Here is an 18,144-nt window from a genome sequence, read left to right on the forward strand (position 1 = left end):
CCTTAGTTGGTTGGCAATTGTCTTCAATTGTCTATCGTGGAATAGCGTCATACCCTAGTAGTAGCTGAATAGTAGATTGATAGTATTGTTCTCTTGCACTTTGAAAAATTTTAAGACTCCATATAATTTATTTTTGGGATGGCATGTGAACAATAATCATGGATCATGCCATCTTCCTTGCTGACAGATTGAAGTAATCATTGTAGTTTTTTGAACTATACGCGATGTCTATCGTTGGAATGACAAAGAGGTGTTTGTGTTTCTGTATTAATGCAATTCATGTTAATTATTAAGGTGTAGATGTTTGCAAACTCAAGGTAGGACACATACACAAACCTAAACGACCTTAATCCATTGGGTTCATGAACCCTATGCACTCTAGCACAACTGCAAGACACACGTTCATCATTTATGGGTATTCGGCTGTCCAAACCTTGTCCACCCGCCTACCGAACGTAGGGGAAACTCAATCCAGGTAGCAAACATGGAATATTTGTTGGCTATGCACCCAACAACCGTGATTACAAGGGATCTCATAGCGTGGTCATCATAAAAGTCGAGGGAAAGGGAAGTGCGATAGACCAGATAATTGTTGCTGATGGTCCATGAGAGGAAGACCGTGCTAGTGACTTGATAATGAAGAACACCTTGGGCTTCTACGACTTCACAATTCTTATAGAGATCCCCGACGTGGAGGCAAGATAGATGAGCTTCAGCAAGTGTTCATGACACAAGTCTCGAAACTTAGCTATGGTCAAAGAGTATGTTTTCTTTGCCTTGTGGTTTCCACTAACAACGACTTGTGTTTTTTACAGGTTACAGATGTGCTCCATTTCACCAACCTCACATGCAACTTGTGGAGTTCTAGTGTGGCACCTACGGGGGAGCACGTGTGAATCACAATCATGGGCATCTTTACTACTACACTTGTGATTCAGTCTAGTTCATTGCAAAAGTTACACAGTTGAAAGGCCGTATCTACACTCGTGGCAGTCCAGATGTGACAGTCACAATTCCTAGCATTCAAGTGGACACTTTGCTAGAGTTGCAAACACCTTTCTTGGATTTGTATGCTGAAAGTGTTTTGCATGTACGCTCCATACTCCTTGGAATCAAACCAAGTGGAAGCTTCATAATAAATAGCTCTAGTCACTTGGTGGCATTTGAGCCCAATGCTTGATTTAATTGTATCACAGTGTACTCTTCTAATACATATCACTACCTTTTTGTTGATTCAAATCTAGTACAAGTGTTTTTTTCTTTCATTGCTCTGCTCAACCATAGCTGTGGCAATTCGTATGGGCCAACATGCAAGCTTAAGACACTGTGAAGTACATTGTGTTTACGAAAGCACATCCAAGAAATTGCACCATTTTAGTATTCTTGCTTGAATGTTTCCCATCACATGTATGAGCAACTATTGGAAGTGCTTTACAACCCCATTTTCCTTGACTTGCCCAACATGAAATCACCGTGGGAAAAATTGCTTGCTAAATTATTTTGATGCATCCAGACATCCCAAGCCTTGATTTTGTGAGACTCATTCTTAAGAATTCAGACAATGAGAATAGACTTTTGACCTTTATAGAAGCCATGCCTCAAGCAACTATAAAAGGTACTTAGCCATGGGCATGCAACCCAACACAACCAACACAACCAATGCAAAGTAACGCCATCAACTTGTACTTGAAAAGAATCAACAATACACCTTCACTTCCTTATATTGCAGTACCTTGGAGTTCAAGACGAAGATGCATTGCACTTCCCAAATAACAATTTTATTCATGGTTCAGCATGAGTTTATTCCAACGAGTAGTTTGTCGCATGGCCATGTATGCAAATTGTGCCATGGCCAAATTTGTACGGGCAAAGTACCAAGATATGCCTCCTAAAACATGCCGTTGCATGTGCAACATAAATACACAAGCATGCTCAATACTTTAGAAAGTCCGTTGATTGTAATCCGAATACCTTTTGCTCGAATTCGCGAGCTGACCTATGAGGGGCCATATGGTCTCCATGGTGTAGTCGTTAATGTCTTTGCTACATCGATAGAACGCATCACACTCTCCCACGTTTCCTTAGTGATAGCTTGACAATTTTTGTTGCACTGAAGTGCAAGCTAGAGTTGGCTCATAGCTACATGACTAGGGCCCATGCTAACCTTTAGAGTGCTTGATGAGCTTTTGGAAACACCATTCTACAAAGAGCACAATGTCACACTAAACCCTCTCTAGACTAATAACATCAAGGCCACAACGGATGAGGCTAATGCACACCAACTAAGCCAAAGTTTAATCCAAACACCAGAAGATGAAAATCCAATAGATACACTAGTGCATGGCATCTACATGACACAACAAGTGGTCAACTACTAGGACAAGACAATCAATGTCTCACGATCTAAGGATTTCAGCCCGTTGAGAATTTTCAACGATAAACACTTTGAACAACTCGCATTTCCAACATTGTTCTATGGTTGGCCATGCCAATACAACTTTCCCTTGTGCACTTCCTATCAACAAATTGTGCATTGGGAGCTCACTAACAAAGACATGCGATTTGCACTATCAATAGAGAACTTCATTTTCAAGACAATAAAAGTCCTTGTAGCACAAGTACTGTCATCGTCATGGGTGCGCATGTGCAAGAGGTAATTGCAAGGCCTCAGAATACATGCAAAAGATGCAGCAAAAGACACAAACATAGAGCGTCTCCTTCAGTTGCACGTTTGATTGTGTGACTTTGCATGCCTTTGCACTTCGTCTGACTACAAGCACAAGCTCAAGAAGAACCGTTTCTACGTTCTTCTTGACTTTCTCAGCCGCAGAAAAGAATTGGGGCCCCTTGGTTTCTTGCTTGCGTTCAGTGAACCCATTGCCTGCACCACCGATCTCTCTTTCAACGACACGACTTGTGCAAACTCAAATGCTTCGTGACCTCATGACAACTACAAGATACTACATGCACAAGTTTCAAGCAATGAAACATCTCCTAAAACAAGAAACCACAATCTTAGGAAAAATAGTTGACTTCTTCTTTGTGACCGAGTTCCAGAACAGAGGGAGTTAGCATGATCATGGCCTCATATGGATTGAGGGTGCCCTAATATACGGTAAGTCTTCTGATTGCGACATTGTGACATTTGTGGACAAGCACATGTCCATCAACATTTCAAAGCTTGCCCTGGAGAACAAAGACATACAATGGCAAAAGCATAAGAAGACATGCAAAATAAGAGGAAATGCATGCCACTTTCATTTTCCATGGCCTCCCATGAGATCAACAAAAATATTAACTCCCTTTGAAGAACCCATATGTTCTGGCACACAAAAATCCAACTACAAAAGAATACACCTTTTCATGGAGGAAAAATCTATCGAGACACTTGACTTTGATAGCTTCTTAGATGCGCTATCCGTAACGAAAGAAGACTACATCACATTGCAGCATCACACAACTAACAAATTTTTTATGCAGGCATCCAATAGACATCTACACCAATAGTTTCAATGTCACTCTTTTAGCATTCTGGGGGCTAGCACATATATTCAATCTGTGACCAACCCTCATGGAGCATTGTAATGTACTTCGTACATGACAAAAGTGGACCGCACTATAGTAGAGGCTGTCAAGCAAGCACTATCTCAATGTTTGCAAGCAAATGCTCCAGCAAATGACCACATATGAAAGATTGGCAATGTTATCCTGAACACGTAGCAGATCAGCTCCCAACAAGTAGTGTACCTAGCACTGTCATTGCCATTGACAAGCACTACAAGGGAATTTAGCTACATAAACATAAGCCCCCCTTGAAGACTGCATAGTTCTGCTCAAACGGCGTTTTGAATTGGAGAAGATGGACCCCTAGAGCACATATGTTTTCTTTCCCACATAATTAGAAGGTACACAAACAAAACCCCACTTTAACAAACCTATGCTTGGCTGAGTATGCTAGCATGTACACCGTGGGTGCATGTGCCACAGAAAAATGCAAATGGCAAAAAATTGTACAGTTCAATAACTACAACAAAATCGAAGACCTTGAGAATCATTACAGAGAGCTTGTCCTTTTATACTTGCCATTCATCGTCGAAGAGCCCTGCACAAATGATTCTTTTCCCACATGGCACAACTTGCACAACTAGGCCTTTTCTTTCACTATTTTGGTCACTACTATAGAAGGTGGACCAAACTACACCTTGGCCTCTGTAACGCATCATAGTCATTGCTATTGCTTTGATCCTATCTTTGACATCTTGGGCTAACAAAATTCTTCTTCCAATAGTTCAACCAAGACCATAATGATCCCAAGCTTTTTTGAGAAATCTTCTTGATGCCTTTTAGGAGCAATCTTGATCTCCTTCTAACACTTTAGCCATAATGAAGACTCATTACATTGATGTTGTTAACTTGACAAAACAATAGGAAGCATACAATCACACTAGGTGATCTAAGGAAATCTCTTGGATTTGGATGGACATCAACTTGAGGGGCTTGAGGTGTTGCTAGGCATCAAAAAGGCCTTTTGCTCTCTGGTTCTTGTAGTTGTACCATTCCTTAATAATGGTTGGTGGTGGTCAAACAAATTGCACAAAGATTTGGTCTGCAATTAGCACTCTTCTCGATTATGTCCACACCAAAGTCCTTTTTTATATCTTGACCTACTTTCTCATAGGGCAATCATCTTTTCCAACACTACACGTAGGCCCACCATGTTTTCTAGCACTACCATCGCTGTGTGCTAGCTTCTTGTTGTCCTTTTCTTATTTTGATGGTGACATATAGGATAAAATTTTGAACCAAGTGACAAAAAGAGATCATTACTACATCCCTTCCAATATCTGATCCTTGATAAGCTGTGAGATTGGCAGTTGGAAGCCGGATTCTGAAGCACTTTTCAATCGACAAGTTTGACCCTTCTTCACGTGGAGGACCTAAGGAAGGGGCCAAGATATATCGCTCCTATGCTACCACATCATCACCACGTTGCCGCATTGTCACCATGTCACATCGCAAACTAGCCGACTGTGTTCCCACACTCCACTAGCTAGCCAGTTGCATCATCGCCTCTTAATGGAGAGGTTTGTGATCCACTTTCAGATGATTCTTATGCCTTTTTCTTCTTCTTTGCGCATGTTTGTCCGCACCGATAACCAAATTCTGAAGGTTTTGTGCCAATTTCTCAATGTAATGGCCTATGCAATCTATACTATATATAATTGACTTTCTTCTCTCTCTAGAGCTAAACTTTGTGTGTGTGTCTGTGTGCGCCTTAAAAAAAGGAAGAAACAATGCAAGAAGTGGCGTGAAGGGCTTGTCACATGGCACCCTCTTCAACCTCCCCCCATAAGCCTTGTCCAACACGCTCCCACCCTCGACTAACCACTTCCACACATATTTGAATTCTGGAGAAGCTTCTTAGAAATTCTAGAGAGGCTGTGGTTGTGACACAAGAACGTGATATCTATGTACCATATTGTTATCGCAGCAACGCGCATGGGTCCCCTACCAGTCTGAATTAAACTGACCACATCGTCTCTAGGGGTTTTTGCTTCTTTTTCCCCTTTTTAATCGCTACAACAGGTTGAGTAAACTACAACTTGGGCTTCTATGAACACCTTAAGGTCATCAGGCTTCAATCCTGCCTCTAACATCTCTCGCTTGATTGAATTGTTCTTCCAATGGTTCAACAAGGAAAACATTGATCTTAATCTCCTTTGGCGAGCCTCTTAGTACTTTTCGTGGACAAGCTTGACCTCTCGTGATGCTTCAACCATAATGGACACCTATTATATCGCTTTTGAAAGATTTTTATGCCTTTTTCTTGAGCCTTCATTTGCTCCAAACGAGATGGTCTTTGTCATTTCATCTAATTGACTAGTGTCTATCGTGGCCAAGACTCCCTTGAACTCATCACAACCCTAAAACAAACCAATTCATGATTAGTTGATTGTTAGGGTGTGCTTGCTTGTCAATCCATTGGGATGGCCAAACTACATTGTAGGTCATGATTTGGAAGAAAAGGTAGATAATGCCAATTAATGCACAATTGCAACATAAATCATAAGTGAAAGATTACTATTTCACAGCATTCAAAATTATGTTTCATTTAGATTTTGGTATAAGCACTTGCAAATAAGAATGCATCCGGCAATGAGCTTTGACTGGCATTCATTGCGGCTATATTTTCTTTCCATACTTGCCTATAGCAAGACCACGCAATGAGATCACTCCTAATCAATATGATCAATCAATCAGCTCACTTGTCGAACAAGATCAGACTTGGGTTTTGGGGACAAATTTCTTGCTATTATTAATAAGTCTGATCTTGTTCGACAAATGATCTGATTGATTGATCGTACTGATAGCAAGGGGTTCACTTGATCCCATGAGAATCCCTGGGACCAATGCACCTCTGTTCGCACAGCTGTTCATGGATGATTCAAACTCCATTTGCAAGGCAGATCCAGAACAATTGAAGTTGGTTCTCAGGCTGTTTGAGCTGGAGTGTGAAGCTTCGGGCTCCAAGATCCAGTGGGAGAAGTCGAAGGCCTTGTTTGTTTCCAAGAGAGAGCCGTTGAATTGGATGAGGGCTACGGGTATTCAATGGGTTCCCAGAGGAAAAGAGATTAGGCACCTTGGGGTCCCCATTGGAATTGGCATTTCCATTAGACAAAGGTTTATGTGGTGGTGGCCTAAATTCAAGGCAAAGATTGAAGCATGGTCCAAGGTTCCATTGAGTTTGTTGGGCAGATGCACAGTGGTGAAGCACACCTTGGCTCCGGCTTCTTTTTATGTTTTGTCAGTGTGTGCTTTTTTTAAGACTCATTTGCTGCTAGTCGAAAAGGAACTGAGGGCCTTCATTTGGAAGAAGACCAAATGGAAGTGGCTCTCGTGGTCCATCCTCCGCTCTCCAAAGAGGCTAGGTGGCTTTGCTATCCTTGACTTGAGGAGACGCTCGATCTCCTTCCTTATGAATCTTTGGGTGCAGTTCTTAGACTCCAGTGAGCCGTGGGCCACTGCCACTGTCAGGCACTTCCCGAGGATGGACATGTGGACCAAGGTCTTTTCTGCTGCTCCACTTTGTCTGAAATCCAGTTTTCTTAATAGGTTAGTAGTTGCGTGGAAGGAGGATATCACCTTGCTTAGCTAGAAAGGGCTACCCACGGGGGACTCAAAATTTTCCCTCATATTATCACCATGGTGGCAAGCTGCATGGCTGGGTGGGGGTTATTTTGCAGTTGGGAATGAAGCACTCACAGGGAGGATAGCAGCAAAGGGAGTACAAGCCTGGGAGGACCTCTGGGACCCCTCCTCAGGTGAGTGGATGACCCCTTACAGGTTGGGGTAAAGTATATGCTATCCCAGGCTGAGATGGCCCTGGTGAGAGGGATCATGAGCAGGATTCCGAATGAATGGCCTTCCAATCCACGTCCCTCACTTGGTTCTATAGCGGACGAGTGGGAATGGGGGCCGGGAATACCCCTGGACAAGCTTACCGCGAAGCTAATGGACAGGCTCCTTGCTCATAAGGACGATTGGTTTAAGAAGCTCAATGACAGATGGCTAAGAATGGATTTGGAGCACACATGGCGGGGCAGAGTAGCTCGTGTTTGGAAAGCTACCCCCTACAGTAGGGTGAACTTCTTCTTGTGGAGAATAATCGGTGGGCATTTCCTTCTTGGTAGCCATGACCCTTGGTTGCATGTGGATGATAGATGTAAGATATGCTGTTCTTTTGTTGAAACCTTTACGCATCTTTTTTGGGAGTGCCCATGGGTGCAGAATGTTTGGAGCCTTATCCGGTTGCACTGTGATAAGACTCTGGGCTTTGACTTCATCTCCAAGGGTGCTGTTATTTTTGGTGCTAATCTCGGGTTGGATAAATCGGCTTTATGGGATATCATTAGATACGCGACACTACATAGGATTTGGGTTTCCCGTTATGAGGCCTCGGTTAGTAGATTTGATGTATTCTCTTTGTCTTGTAAGCATGCAGTCATGGAAGTAGCTATCTAGGTTAGATGGCTAGTGGCCAGTTGGCCTGATGAAGCTGTTTGAGCTCGTCCGCAGAGCATCTTGTATGAAATGTCTTTTGCTGTTTACTTAGTAATATATGAGTAGACCACTTTCAAAAAAAAAAAAAAACAAGATCAGACTTCACACCAGCACTTGCCACTTTTGTGCTCTAGAGATTAGAGAGAAATGCTCATACACGGACACTACAATGGTGCATACACTCATACACACACTTGAGAATGTACTGAACTGCCAATGCTTGGACTATCAATGCTCACTCTGCCACTGTTGGACTTGACTGTGGCCGATGGCAAGGTGGACTTTGCTGCAGGCCTTCAATAGCATTCTGCTAGTGCAGCAATGGATTCGCATAAGCCTTAACCTGGAAATTAAACTCGGAGTATGCTTAAACTCGGATCCATGGTAACCTTGATTTTCGGATCCCCTTCGGATCCATACTGGTAATTGTTCATTGCACTACGCATTCTGGCTATGATCGTGACTCGTGAGTATTCATTCTGGCTCTGTTCTTGGCTATGCATTTGGGATCCGATCCGTTCATATCTCAAACATTCTGGAGTCCAGATCCAGTGTGACTTTTCAGTCATGACTTTTCAATCACCTTTCAAAAACTGATGGGTGATGGTTGGATGAAGCTACTGTGGCTCTACATCCCTGCTGAGCCCTCCCCATGTTCTTCTTTGAACACTTGAAAGATCACGTCCTGATGGAGTCTCCCGGTTGAGTGAGACCTCGCGACGTTGCGGTTACCCCAATTTTTCTTGGCAACATGAGGATAGACTCCCACGTGAGCTCTCTCAACGTTATGATTGATTCCGCACTCGGAATTAAAACGTACGTCGTAGACCCATTATTGAGCAATTACTTTGATGCTCTCTCACCTAGTTGACACCAAAATTAAGAGCTAGATTCTAAGAACAAGTGAGATGGACTTTGGAATCCAAGCTTAACGATGGCCCAACAAATGGATTGCCAAATTCGGGCCATAAATCCAGACCTTTAAATTCTACCATCGGATCCATGCCTTGAGGTCTTGCCATTGGACTTGGTCCTTGAAGATGAACACTAAGTCCTGACTTTTGATTTGGTAGCCAGATACCTGATTTGAGGTGGATAGGCTTGAGAGTAGCCTTCAAATCTGGCTCTGAAGAGCAACTTTTGGCTTTGAGCTTATGTATGACTTTTGGGTTGATCTTCAAAGAATACATGTGCACCTGAGCATTGATATCTTTGCCCCCTGTAAAGCTATTTATCAATCCTCTGATATTGCCTCAAGGCTCGTAGCTCCATCTCTCTCTCTCTCTCTCTCTCTCTAAGTGCCGTGGAATTTAGAAATATGCCATATGTTGTAGCATGTATATAGATATCTAATGCCAATCACCCCATAATCAAGGTCATGAAAATGGCATCAATGCCTTGTTGTAGATGTGCCGTTGCATGCCTACGATGAGTCGAGTCATGGGTCCACCAATTCCATTGAGCATCTTGTCATCATAATGTTTTTTATATTCATCCTCCTCAAGTGTGGTCTCAGGTTGAGTCCGCTTTGAGGACTAAATAAGTTTGTAGTTAGGAAAAGATGCAGAGCATGCATTAGATAGAGACATCTATTTATCGTGTTGCTTTCTAGAGCACATGGTCATCTACCGTCTCATGCTCTCCACATATCTGTAATTTATGCTAGAGAAGGCCTTAATTTGTGCTAGCGATGGCCCTTGCAATCCACACACCAATAAATGACCTTCTCCTTAAATGTGCACTGTGTATCTCATCGAGAATCCTTTGATGATGGTGATTAGGGAGCATGGCTGCTACAGCGCGAGTGAGCATGGCTGCTACAGCACGAGTGTGATTCTATGTCATGTATGAAAAAAAACATATTAATACTTATGCCACAACATATTTTGTGAGTAATGTAAATATTTATGCAGGAACAGTGGGAAGTGATGAAGAAATGCAATGTGGATGTACCAAGGGTACCCAGAGCAAGTATCCAGTGTGTATGTGTGGTTACAAGATGATATGTGTCTTTCATGCTGGTTCCCGAAGTCATATGTTATGATGACGGGAGTAGTTTCCTTCTTGTATTCAAGATGTCGTGTAAATTTCATGTGTGTCAGGGATGGGTGGATTATGTGGTTGGTATGTGAGCAATCACGCATTAAATGTTGGCAATGATGTGTGCCCTAAGCCTGGAATTGTGGTGCAATTAATGTTTGGGGTGTGATGTGGGGGAAATTTTTGAGAGTGGTTTAATGCACTGGTGACATGGCTGGATCAATGATGAGGTGGCTAGATTCATCTGGAACCAACAACGTGGGCACTACATGGGGGATGCCAAGAGAGACTGCCAACAAAGGGTTTAAGGCTGGAAGAGAAAGAGGACGGGCTGCATGTAAGAGAGGAGAGGGACTGCATAGTGTTTGAAACATGCTAGCACGTACTCTGCTGGACGATTTCAAAGGTTGGAGCTTTGCCTGATGTGGTAGGTGCTCACCATAGAGATTGCATGGAGAAACTTGCTCGCTGACAGATCGATACACTGCTGTTCCTCTTGAATCATGGTGTGGAAAAGTTGAACCAAGTAAGGGAAGGCCTGATTTGTGGGTATCCACTATGTGTGGCTGATTTCTTGATGTGCTGGTTGCTGTGTTGATTGTGGAGAAGGATTTCTAAGGGAACTGAACCTTCTTCGACATGATGATGGATAGTGCTGACGGGCAGGTCTTTTGTGGGTTCATTGTAATAAGTATGATCGATGGAGCTGACTCTAGTCCTTGTAATGCTGATCGCTGATTCTCGACATGACGAGAGGTGTTTCTTCACTGTTGGGTTGGTCGATGCTTACTATGTAGAAGACTCAATTGGTTGCTGCAGTTGAATTGTGTGGGAAGAGGAACTCGTAGTTGCTCAGAATACATTGTTTGGGGTGTGCTGTGGTTCACGGGTGTTGGTAGCCAGGAGAAGGCACCTTTCGCATATGCGTACAGCAGTTACCTGTGTTGGTTGTGAGACTGAGATTGACGAAGTTGCTTATGGCTGACGGGCAGATTAGTTACAAGGCTGTGGTGAAAGTGCAATCTGATATGGAGTGATTTGAGGGTACTGCCAGAGCATTTTCAGATTGTGTCTACATGTTACTCGTATACTTCTGTCACTTGTATGGAAGCTTGACTTGACTTCGAATCTCTGCCTTTGGATACTTGTTTGGGGTAACCAGTATTTTGTTTTCGTTGTGTGTTGAGAGTTGTTTCAAATCTCTGCACTTAATTACTTGTTTGGGGTAACCGGTACAAATGCTCCGTCGAAGGGAGTCCACTTGCTTCTGATCCCAATTGTTCTTGTGTGGTAAAGGATGAACAATGTATCTGTCTTTGAAATTGGATGCATCTATTGTTGATGAGTTATCTGTGTTTGTTTTTGGCGTATCAACGCAAGCCCTTCTCTATGAAATCTGCATGAGGCTTGTCAGCATAGCCTTGAACACCTTTTGAGTTAGTGAATTGTGCCTTTGGGGACCTTTGAAAATGTGTTAGATGATTTAAAACTACCTTGGCCAGTCTTGGTTCTCTCCTGGGATACTTAGCCGCATGCTTACTGGTTGATCAAATTGAGTACATAAGGGTGGTTAATGGTCAAGACACGGATGATGCAGTGTTTTGATTAGGACACATCCAATAGTGTGCCCTTATAACCATTTGTCTTTGCATCAATGGGTGAGACCCAATGCAAAAATTGTTCGCTACTTTATCTTTGATATCAATGCTGTGAGTCCTTACAAACACAAACTTGGAGATTCTCGACAACACGGGTGTATGATTAGGACACACGCAATATTGTAACCGTGTACCCCATATTCCTTTGCATAACCCATAGCCCCAATGCAAATAATATCCATACCTTCTTCCATTTTGAGGGGAAGATCTTTTAGCTTCACAAATATATTTTTGCTTTGGGGATGTCTGACCACCCCACCATAAAAGAATGCACAGTACCGACAATGTCAGTCCACCAACTCAGTCCTGACTTCTTCCTGCTTGTTCTTCCACTCTTATTGCCTCAACCTTCTTCTATTCCTCCTGCAAATGAGCATTTGCATATATGTTAGACATCAAAACATAAGCTGCAGCATCCCTTTCATCCAATTGCACTGCATGTTGAAAGGCCAGTCTTCCAAGACCCACATTACTCCACTTTCGACAGGCACCCAACACTGTATGCCACACCACAATATTAGGGCGCGAAGGCATGTCTGTCACCATCTCCATCACCTTGTCTAGTTGGCCTGCACGGCCAAGGAGATCAACCATGCCAGTGTGGTGCTCAATCGTGGGAGCAATGCTGTAGTCTTTATTCATTGCCTCAAAGTACTTTTGGCCCTTATCCACTAGACCCATGTGACTGCAAACCGTAAGCACAATAGAGAATGTGACTTCATCTGGCTTTACCCCTTCTCCTTTCATTCTCTCAAGCATATGGAAAACAATTTCGTTTTCTCCTAGCTGGGCATATCCTGCCATTAGTGCAGTCCACGAGACCTCATTTCGAACTGGTAGATTGTCAAACACTTCCTGTGCTTCAGCAAGTGAGCCACATTTGCCATACATATCCACCAACGTGTTGCCAACAGAAAGTTGTATTTCCAGCCCCTTTCTAGCAATCTGAGTGTGTAATTCTCGACCCTTGTCTATGGCTCCCATTCCACCACAACCTTGTAAGCTACAATTTAATGTGACAGCATCTGGAGAGAGACCCTCCAGTTGCATCCGTTCGAGACAGTTCAGCACTTCTTCACCAAGCCCATGCTCTGCATATCCTGCCATCAGTGCATTCCACGTGACCTCATTTCGAGCTGGCAGGTTGTCAAAAACTTCCTGTGCTTCTACAAGTGAGCCACATTTAGCATACATATCCACCAAGGTGCTGCCAACAAAAATATCTCTTATAAACGCTTTCCTGGCAACCTCAACGTGCATTGCTCGGCCCTTGTCTATGGCTCCTATGCTGCCACAAGCTTTCAAGCTGCAACTAAATGTGAAAGCATTTGGAGAGAGACCCTCCAGTTGCATCTGTTCAAGACAGCTCAGCGCTTCCTCACCAAGCCCATGCTCGGCATATCCTGCCATAAGGGCATTCCATGAGACCTCATCTCGGATTGGCAACTTGTTGAATGCCTCCTGTGCTTCTGCTAGCGAAGCACATTTGCTATACATATCCACCAAGGTATTGCCAACAAAAAGATGCTTTTCCAGCCCCTTTCGGGTAATCTCAGCATGTATTTCTCGGCCCTTGTCTATGGCTCCCATGCTGCCACAAGCTTTCAAGATGCAAACAAATGTGACAGTATCTGGAGAGAGACCGTCTAGTTTCATCTGTCCGAGGCAGTTCATCACTTCATCACCAAGACCATGCTCGGCATATCCTGACATAAGTGCATTCCACGAGACCTTGTTTCGAACTGCCAGCTTGTCAAACACTTCCTGCGCTTCTGCAAGTGAGCCACATTTGGCATACATATCCACCAAGGTACTGCCAACAAAAAGATGTATTTCCAGCCCCCTTCTCGCAATCTCGACATGTATTTCTCGGCCCTTGTCTATGGCTCCTATGCTGCCACAAGCTTTCAAACTGCAGACAAATGTAACATTATCTGGAGAGAAACCCTCCAGTTGCATCTCTTCAAGACACTTCAATGTTTTCTGCCCAACCCCATGCTCTGCATATCCTGCCAGTAGAGCATTCCATGAGACCGTGTTTCGAACTGACAGCTTGTCAAATGCTTCTCTTGCTTCTGCAAGGGAGCCACATTTGGCATACATATCCACCAAGCTGCTGCCAACAAATAGATCTCTTTCCAGCCCCTTTCTGGCAATCTCAGCATGTATTTCTTGTCCTCTTTCTGCGTCTTTCAGCCTAGCACAAGCCTTCACTACAGCCGCAAAGGTGTACTTATCAGGATGTACAGAATCTTCTTGTATTTTCTTGTAGAGCTGGAGGGCATGCTGTGATTCCCCATGTCCAATATATCCTGACATGAGAGAATTCCACGAATACACATTCCGATCAACCAACTTGTTAAAAACCTGCTGAGCATCATCCATTCTTCCGACTTGGACCAACATTAGGACTAGGTAGTTGCCAAAAGATCTATGATGTTCCAGCCCGGTTTTACACATGTAGGCATACAAGCGCTTGGTGTACGCTAGAGTTTTCGATGTTCTGCATTTATGCAAGATGCATACAAGTTCCTGTACTGAAGGCAACTTGGGCATCTGTTCCATAGACGTGAGTGCCTCCTCTAAGCTCAGGGTTTCACAGCCACTTCTCTCTGGTAGTTCTTGTGCTTTAGATGCATTCACCTCTACTCCAGACCTGAAGGTGGCCTTGTCACACTCCACCAAGAAACGATCTTGAGAGTGACCAGTGGAGGCTTTAGCATTTTTCTCAAGCATGTCATTAACCCAACCTGGATTGATCCAGCTGTCTATCATATTATGCTGGAAATCTGGAAACCTCGGGTTGGCCTGTTGCTAAGATTCACAAGAGACTCGTCAGGCTAGCCAGTCTACAGCTTTACCTGTGTAAATCATTCAGCTCAGACTCATAGCACACTTACTTTGCTCTCTTGATTGGCCCACCACTGGTGAGGATCCGTGATGTACTTCTTCCATAAACACTCGGGTTCTTGGGCCTTACTTGTGGATGTATTGATCTTTTTATTGAGCATTTCTTCAACCCACCCTGGATTGCACCAGCCGTCTACCCATAACAACTCCTTGGTAATCTCGAAATCTGAAGATCTTGGGTTTGCCTGTCGTTAAGATTCACAAGGGAGTCGTCAGGGTAGCGCTTTACCTGTGCAAACAATTCAGTTGAGACTCGCCGCACACTTACTCTGCTCTCTCGGCTGTGCCGCCTCTGGGAGAATTCCGTGAATAAGAACTCGGTCCCTGAGGTACCTGCAAAGCATGCCCACAATAAAAACTAAATTGCGAGAAGTAGGTGTCGCCAGAAAAAACATTTTCCCCGATAAGGAGACCCGGATATATAGAGAGGACCCAACTTCGACGGCTGCAAAACACGAAAGTACCTGAACATTCCTCCACCAACGCTCCAGTGTCCTGCAGGGAAGCCATAGGAGAGTCAGAGGTGAATTGCCTGCGCAGATGAGGTGCCGAGCAGCCGAAGGGTGGATCTCCGTTAAGAAAAAATCTGGTGTGTATGCATATCATCACCTCCGAGAAGGACTCGGTTTCTAATCAAAAATCAAAATTGGTCTCAGGGTGTTTACAGACTACCCATGTCCCACCGACCCCCAGATGCATTCAATGCACGATGGGCGAGCATGGGCGGCTCTCCATAAGGATGTTTACACACCAAAGGGCGCTTGAAGTTCGGCATTGTTTGGACCAATAGAAAGCCACGATTTAAGGTTTAGGCGGGCACCTCTTTACACATACAACACCCAATTGAATCCAACGTGGAGTCCACGTCATGCCCTAAGAAAGACCTTCCTTGGGTTGCCAAACTTGGCTGCTTGCCCACGGTGGGCAGGGTTGGATTCAGCCAATCATCATCACGATTTGGGTCTCCCGCCTCCAACGCCCATTCGGGCGCTCATTTTTGCAAGAGGGGTTTGTACTTAGCGGTGTGTAAAAGGGGTGCCCATCCATGGGCACTCATTTTTTTAATGATCTCACGATGGGATGTGTAATGGGGGTTGCCCATTCCCACCCACCCGTGAATGTTTTTGGATGCCCACACTTTGGGCACCCTTTGGTGGTGTGTAAACAGCCTAGATACTTCAGAGTTGGTCACCCATCCAAGGCGTGTGCCAACATTTCTTCCGCTCTTGGTGAATAAGTGCCCACTACATTCAAAACAGGATGAATTACATTCATAGGGCCTTTGAAGGGGAAAGGAATTGAGATGAGTTATGTAGACTTTGTGATTGTTTGTACACTAAGCAGTGGTCTGACTAGTAAATGTAGGTGGATCCATGAATGCTAGGAGCGGTTGCACGACGAACCCAGATTTGGTGACCCGTGTATTGTTGTTGGTTGAATAATTAGTTGGTGCATGGCGTAGCTGGCCATGAAGCGCTAAATTGTCATAAGGCTGCGGCTTTGCAACTGCTCCTAGCATTTGGTCTACGGTTGACCCATGTGTTGTTTGTTGGTCGGTTGATTAGTTGGTGCATGGCGTAGCTAGCCATGAAGCGCTGAATTGCCATGAGGCTATGGCTTTGCAACCGCTCCCAGCATTTGGTCTAGGGTTGACCCATGTATTGTTGTTGGTAGGATGATTAGTTGGTGCATGGCGTAACTGACCATGAAGCGCTGAATTGTCATAAGGCTGTGGCTTTGCTTGTTGTAGCAGACGTTGAAGTCGCCAATAATGTACGTTGTGGTGCACGCTCCATCAGGTAATGCAAGCGTTTCACAAGAGTGTTGACATTTGCTTTGGGTGATGACAGTCACATTGTCGAAGTACAAGTTGTGAGAAAACATTCAACACCTTTATCATAAAAGAGTTCTTTCTCGACCAAAGCAGTGGAGTCTTTGTAGCACGTAGCTATGCCTAGCCCTCTCATGCCACATTCATGTTTAAATCCTTGTAGCGAGGTCGTGTTCTTCTCTTTTGCATGGAGCTCTTGCAAGCACAAAATAGTTGCAGAGCGAGGACACTTCGTGATGACAGTATGTCATCTTTGTGTGCAAAGAATGATCTTGTCTTAAGGGACTGCAAGGAGCACTAGTTGTGCTCACTGGAACTGAAGTTACTTGGATGGTGTACCATGTATGCTTTTCGTGCAATCGCTCTAGCTCGTGCATGATTGATTGGTCGATCTTAATGTTTCTTTGTTCCAGCAAAATGTACAAGTTAGCTGAATCACATATGCGTGAGAGTGCAAAGTAGACTAGGCCATGCACTTTTATCCCTGAAGGGTCGAAGGCAAGAGAGTCCATTGAAAGCCCTTGTGCACGATGAATTGTGTGTTGCTACTAGCTAGATTGGGAACTAGTGCCTGCAAAAGCTGTCACGGATGATTTTTTCCAAATTTGGAACTCGCGTGTTATTTGTAAGATTGGAGTCCAAGATGGTGGAGTTCCTTGCTTGAAGAGGAAATGGTATGTTGTAGGTGTACGCTTTCCTATGTTTGGATTTGTGAACTCAACCCAAATAACAGGAGGTTTTGTATCCATTGATGTGTGTTTGAAGATATCATCAGCTCCATGTCAAGGTTTCCTAGGTAGATTTCAACTATCATGCCGGGTTTCAGATGGAGTTCTTTGTGCAGACCTCCAATTGTTTTTGGGTCTGATGGAATTGCAATTGTTTTGCTACATGTTCTATGCTTTACTTCTTGCGCTACAATGCGATGCGACTCAATTTGCAGTCCTTGGAAAACGTCAAGGTTGTGTGGTCTTTCGTTGCCTTTGTATGGAAAAGATGTGCCACCTCCTCTTTGTTGGGTGGTTGGCGGCAATACAAATTGTTGATCATCTTGATGCCATCGATGGTGTGAGTGCCTATGCACAAGCGATTCAGTTGCGCAATAAATTCAGTGTCTTGTTGATGCATGGGGATTTTGAGCTCATAGTACATGACATTGTCTTCCCAAATGGAAGGGAGGACAACCAATGCTGAAAATTTACATGAGAATATCCAATTATCCTTCGTGGGCTTGCTTGGCATAAGTCTCCACACAAGAAAATGTCCACACCTCCAAAGGGTTGCAAGTGATTGTGCTTGATTTCTCACTCATTCACATGTCAGCTACTATGAATGTGTTTTTCCCTATCAAAGAAACCTCATTGAACACAATAAGTTGCACGACTTTGTACAGGTGGGAAAGCATTTGGAGATTTTTTGTTGTCAGGCTCTTGTACATTGATGTGAGCAAGGGCAAGTGAAGTGCGGAGTGTATGGTCATCCCCCCTATGTTGTTCACTACTTTGCCAATGTAAGCTAGGAGCAAAACTATCGGTAACTCTTTGTTAAAAAAACATTCGCACGTGTAGTGCCATTGCAAGGCTTGCACCAAGAGCAACAGTGTGAACGTTTTGCCCGTACCAATGTTACCTGACAAGAACAAAC

At 43.9% G+C, this 18,144-nt stretch overlaps 1 protein-coding gene across 1 annotated transcript; it reads right to left on the reverse strand.

Annotated features, from left to right (window-relative positions):
* Positions 1-11,748: 11,748 nt before the first annotated feature.
* LOC147879629 (pentatricopeptide repeat-containing protein At5g27110-like) lies at positions 11,749-15,306 on the reverse strand. Its single transcript, XM_087371372.1, has 4 exons — positions 15,134-15,306; positions 14,938-15,002; positions 14,660-14,854; positions 11,749-14,567 (listed from the first exon to the last, which is right to left on the reverse strand). Exons 1-4 carry the CDS (start codon positions 15,273-15,275, stop codon positions 12,114-12,116), a joined length of 2,856 nt encoding a protein of 951 aa, XP_087227498.1. The 5' UTR covers positions 15,276-15,306; the 3' UTR covers positions 11,749-12,113.
* Between the last annotated feature and the right edge of the window lie 2,838 nt (positions 15,307-18,144).

Source organism: Dipteris shenzhenensis, chromosome 33 (assembly GCF_047967505.1).
Source record: "Dipteris shenzhenensis isolate YYH24624 ecotype China chromosome 33, Dip_SZ_1.0, whole genome shotgun sequence".
Taxonomy (NCBI): Eukaryota; Viridiplantae; Streptophyta; class Polypodiopsida; order Gleicheniales; family Dipteridaceae; genus Dipteris; species Dipteris shenzhenensis.

Excerpts from the sequence above, each read along its gene's own strand:
- LOC147879629 (XM_087371372.1), bottom strand. The coding sequence starts at position 15,275 with ATGATATGCATACACACCAGATTTTTTCTTAACGGAGATCCACCCTTC. Across the intron at positions 14,855-14,937 it reads GGCACAGCCGAGAGAGCAGA|GCAAACCCAAGATCTTCAGA; the intron begins GTAAGTGTGCGG and ends TCTTAACGACAG. Across the intron at positions 14,568-14,659 it reads GGGCCAATCAAGAGAGCAAA|GCCAACCCGAGGTTTCCAGA; the intron begins GTAAGTGTGCTA and ends TCTTAGCAACAG.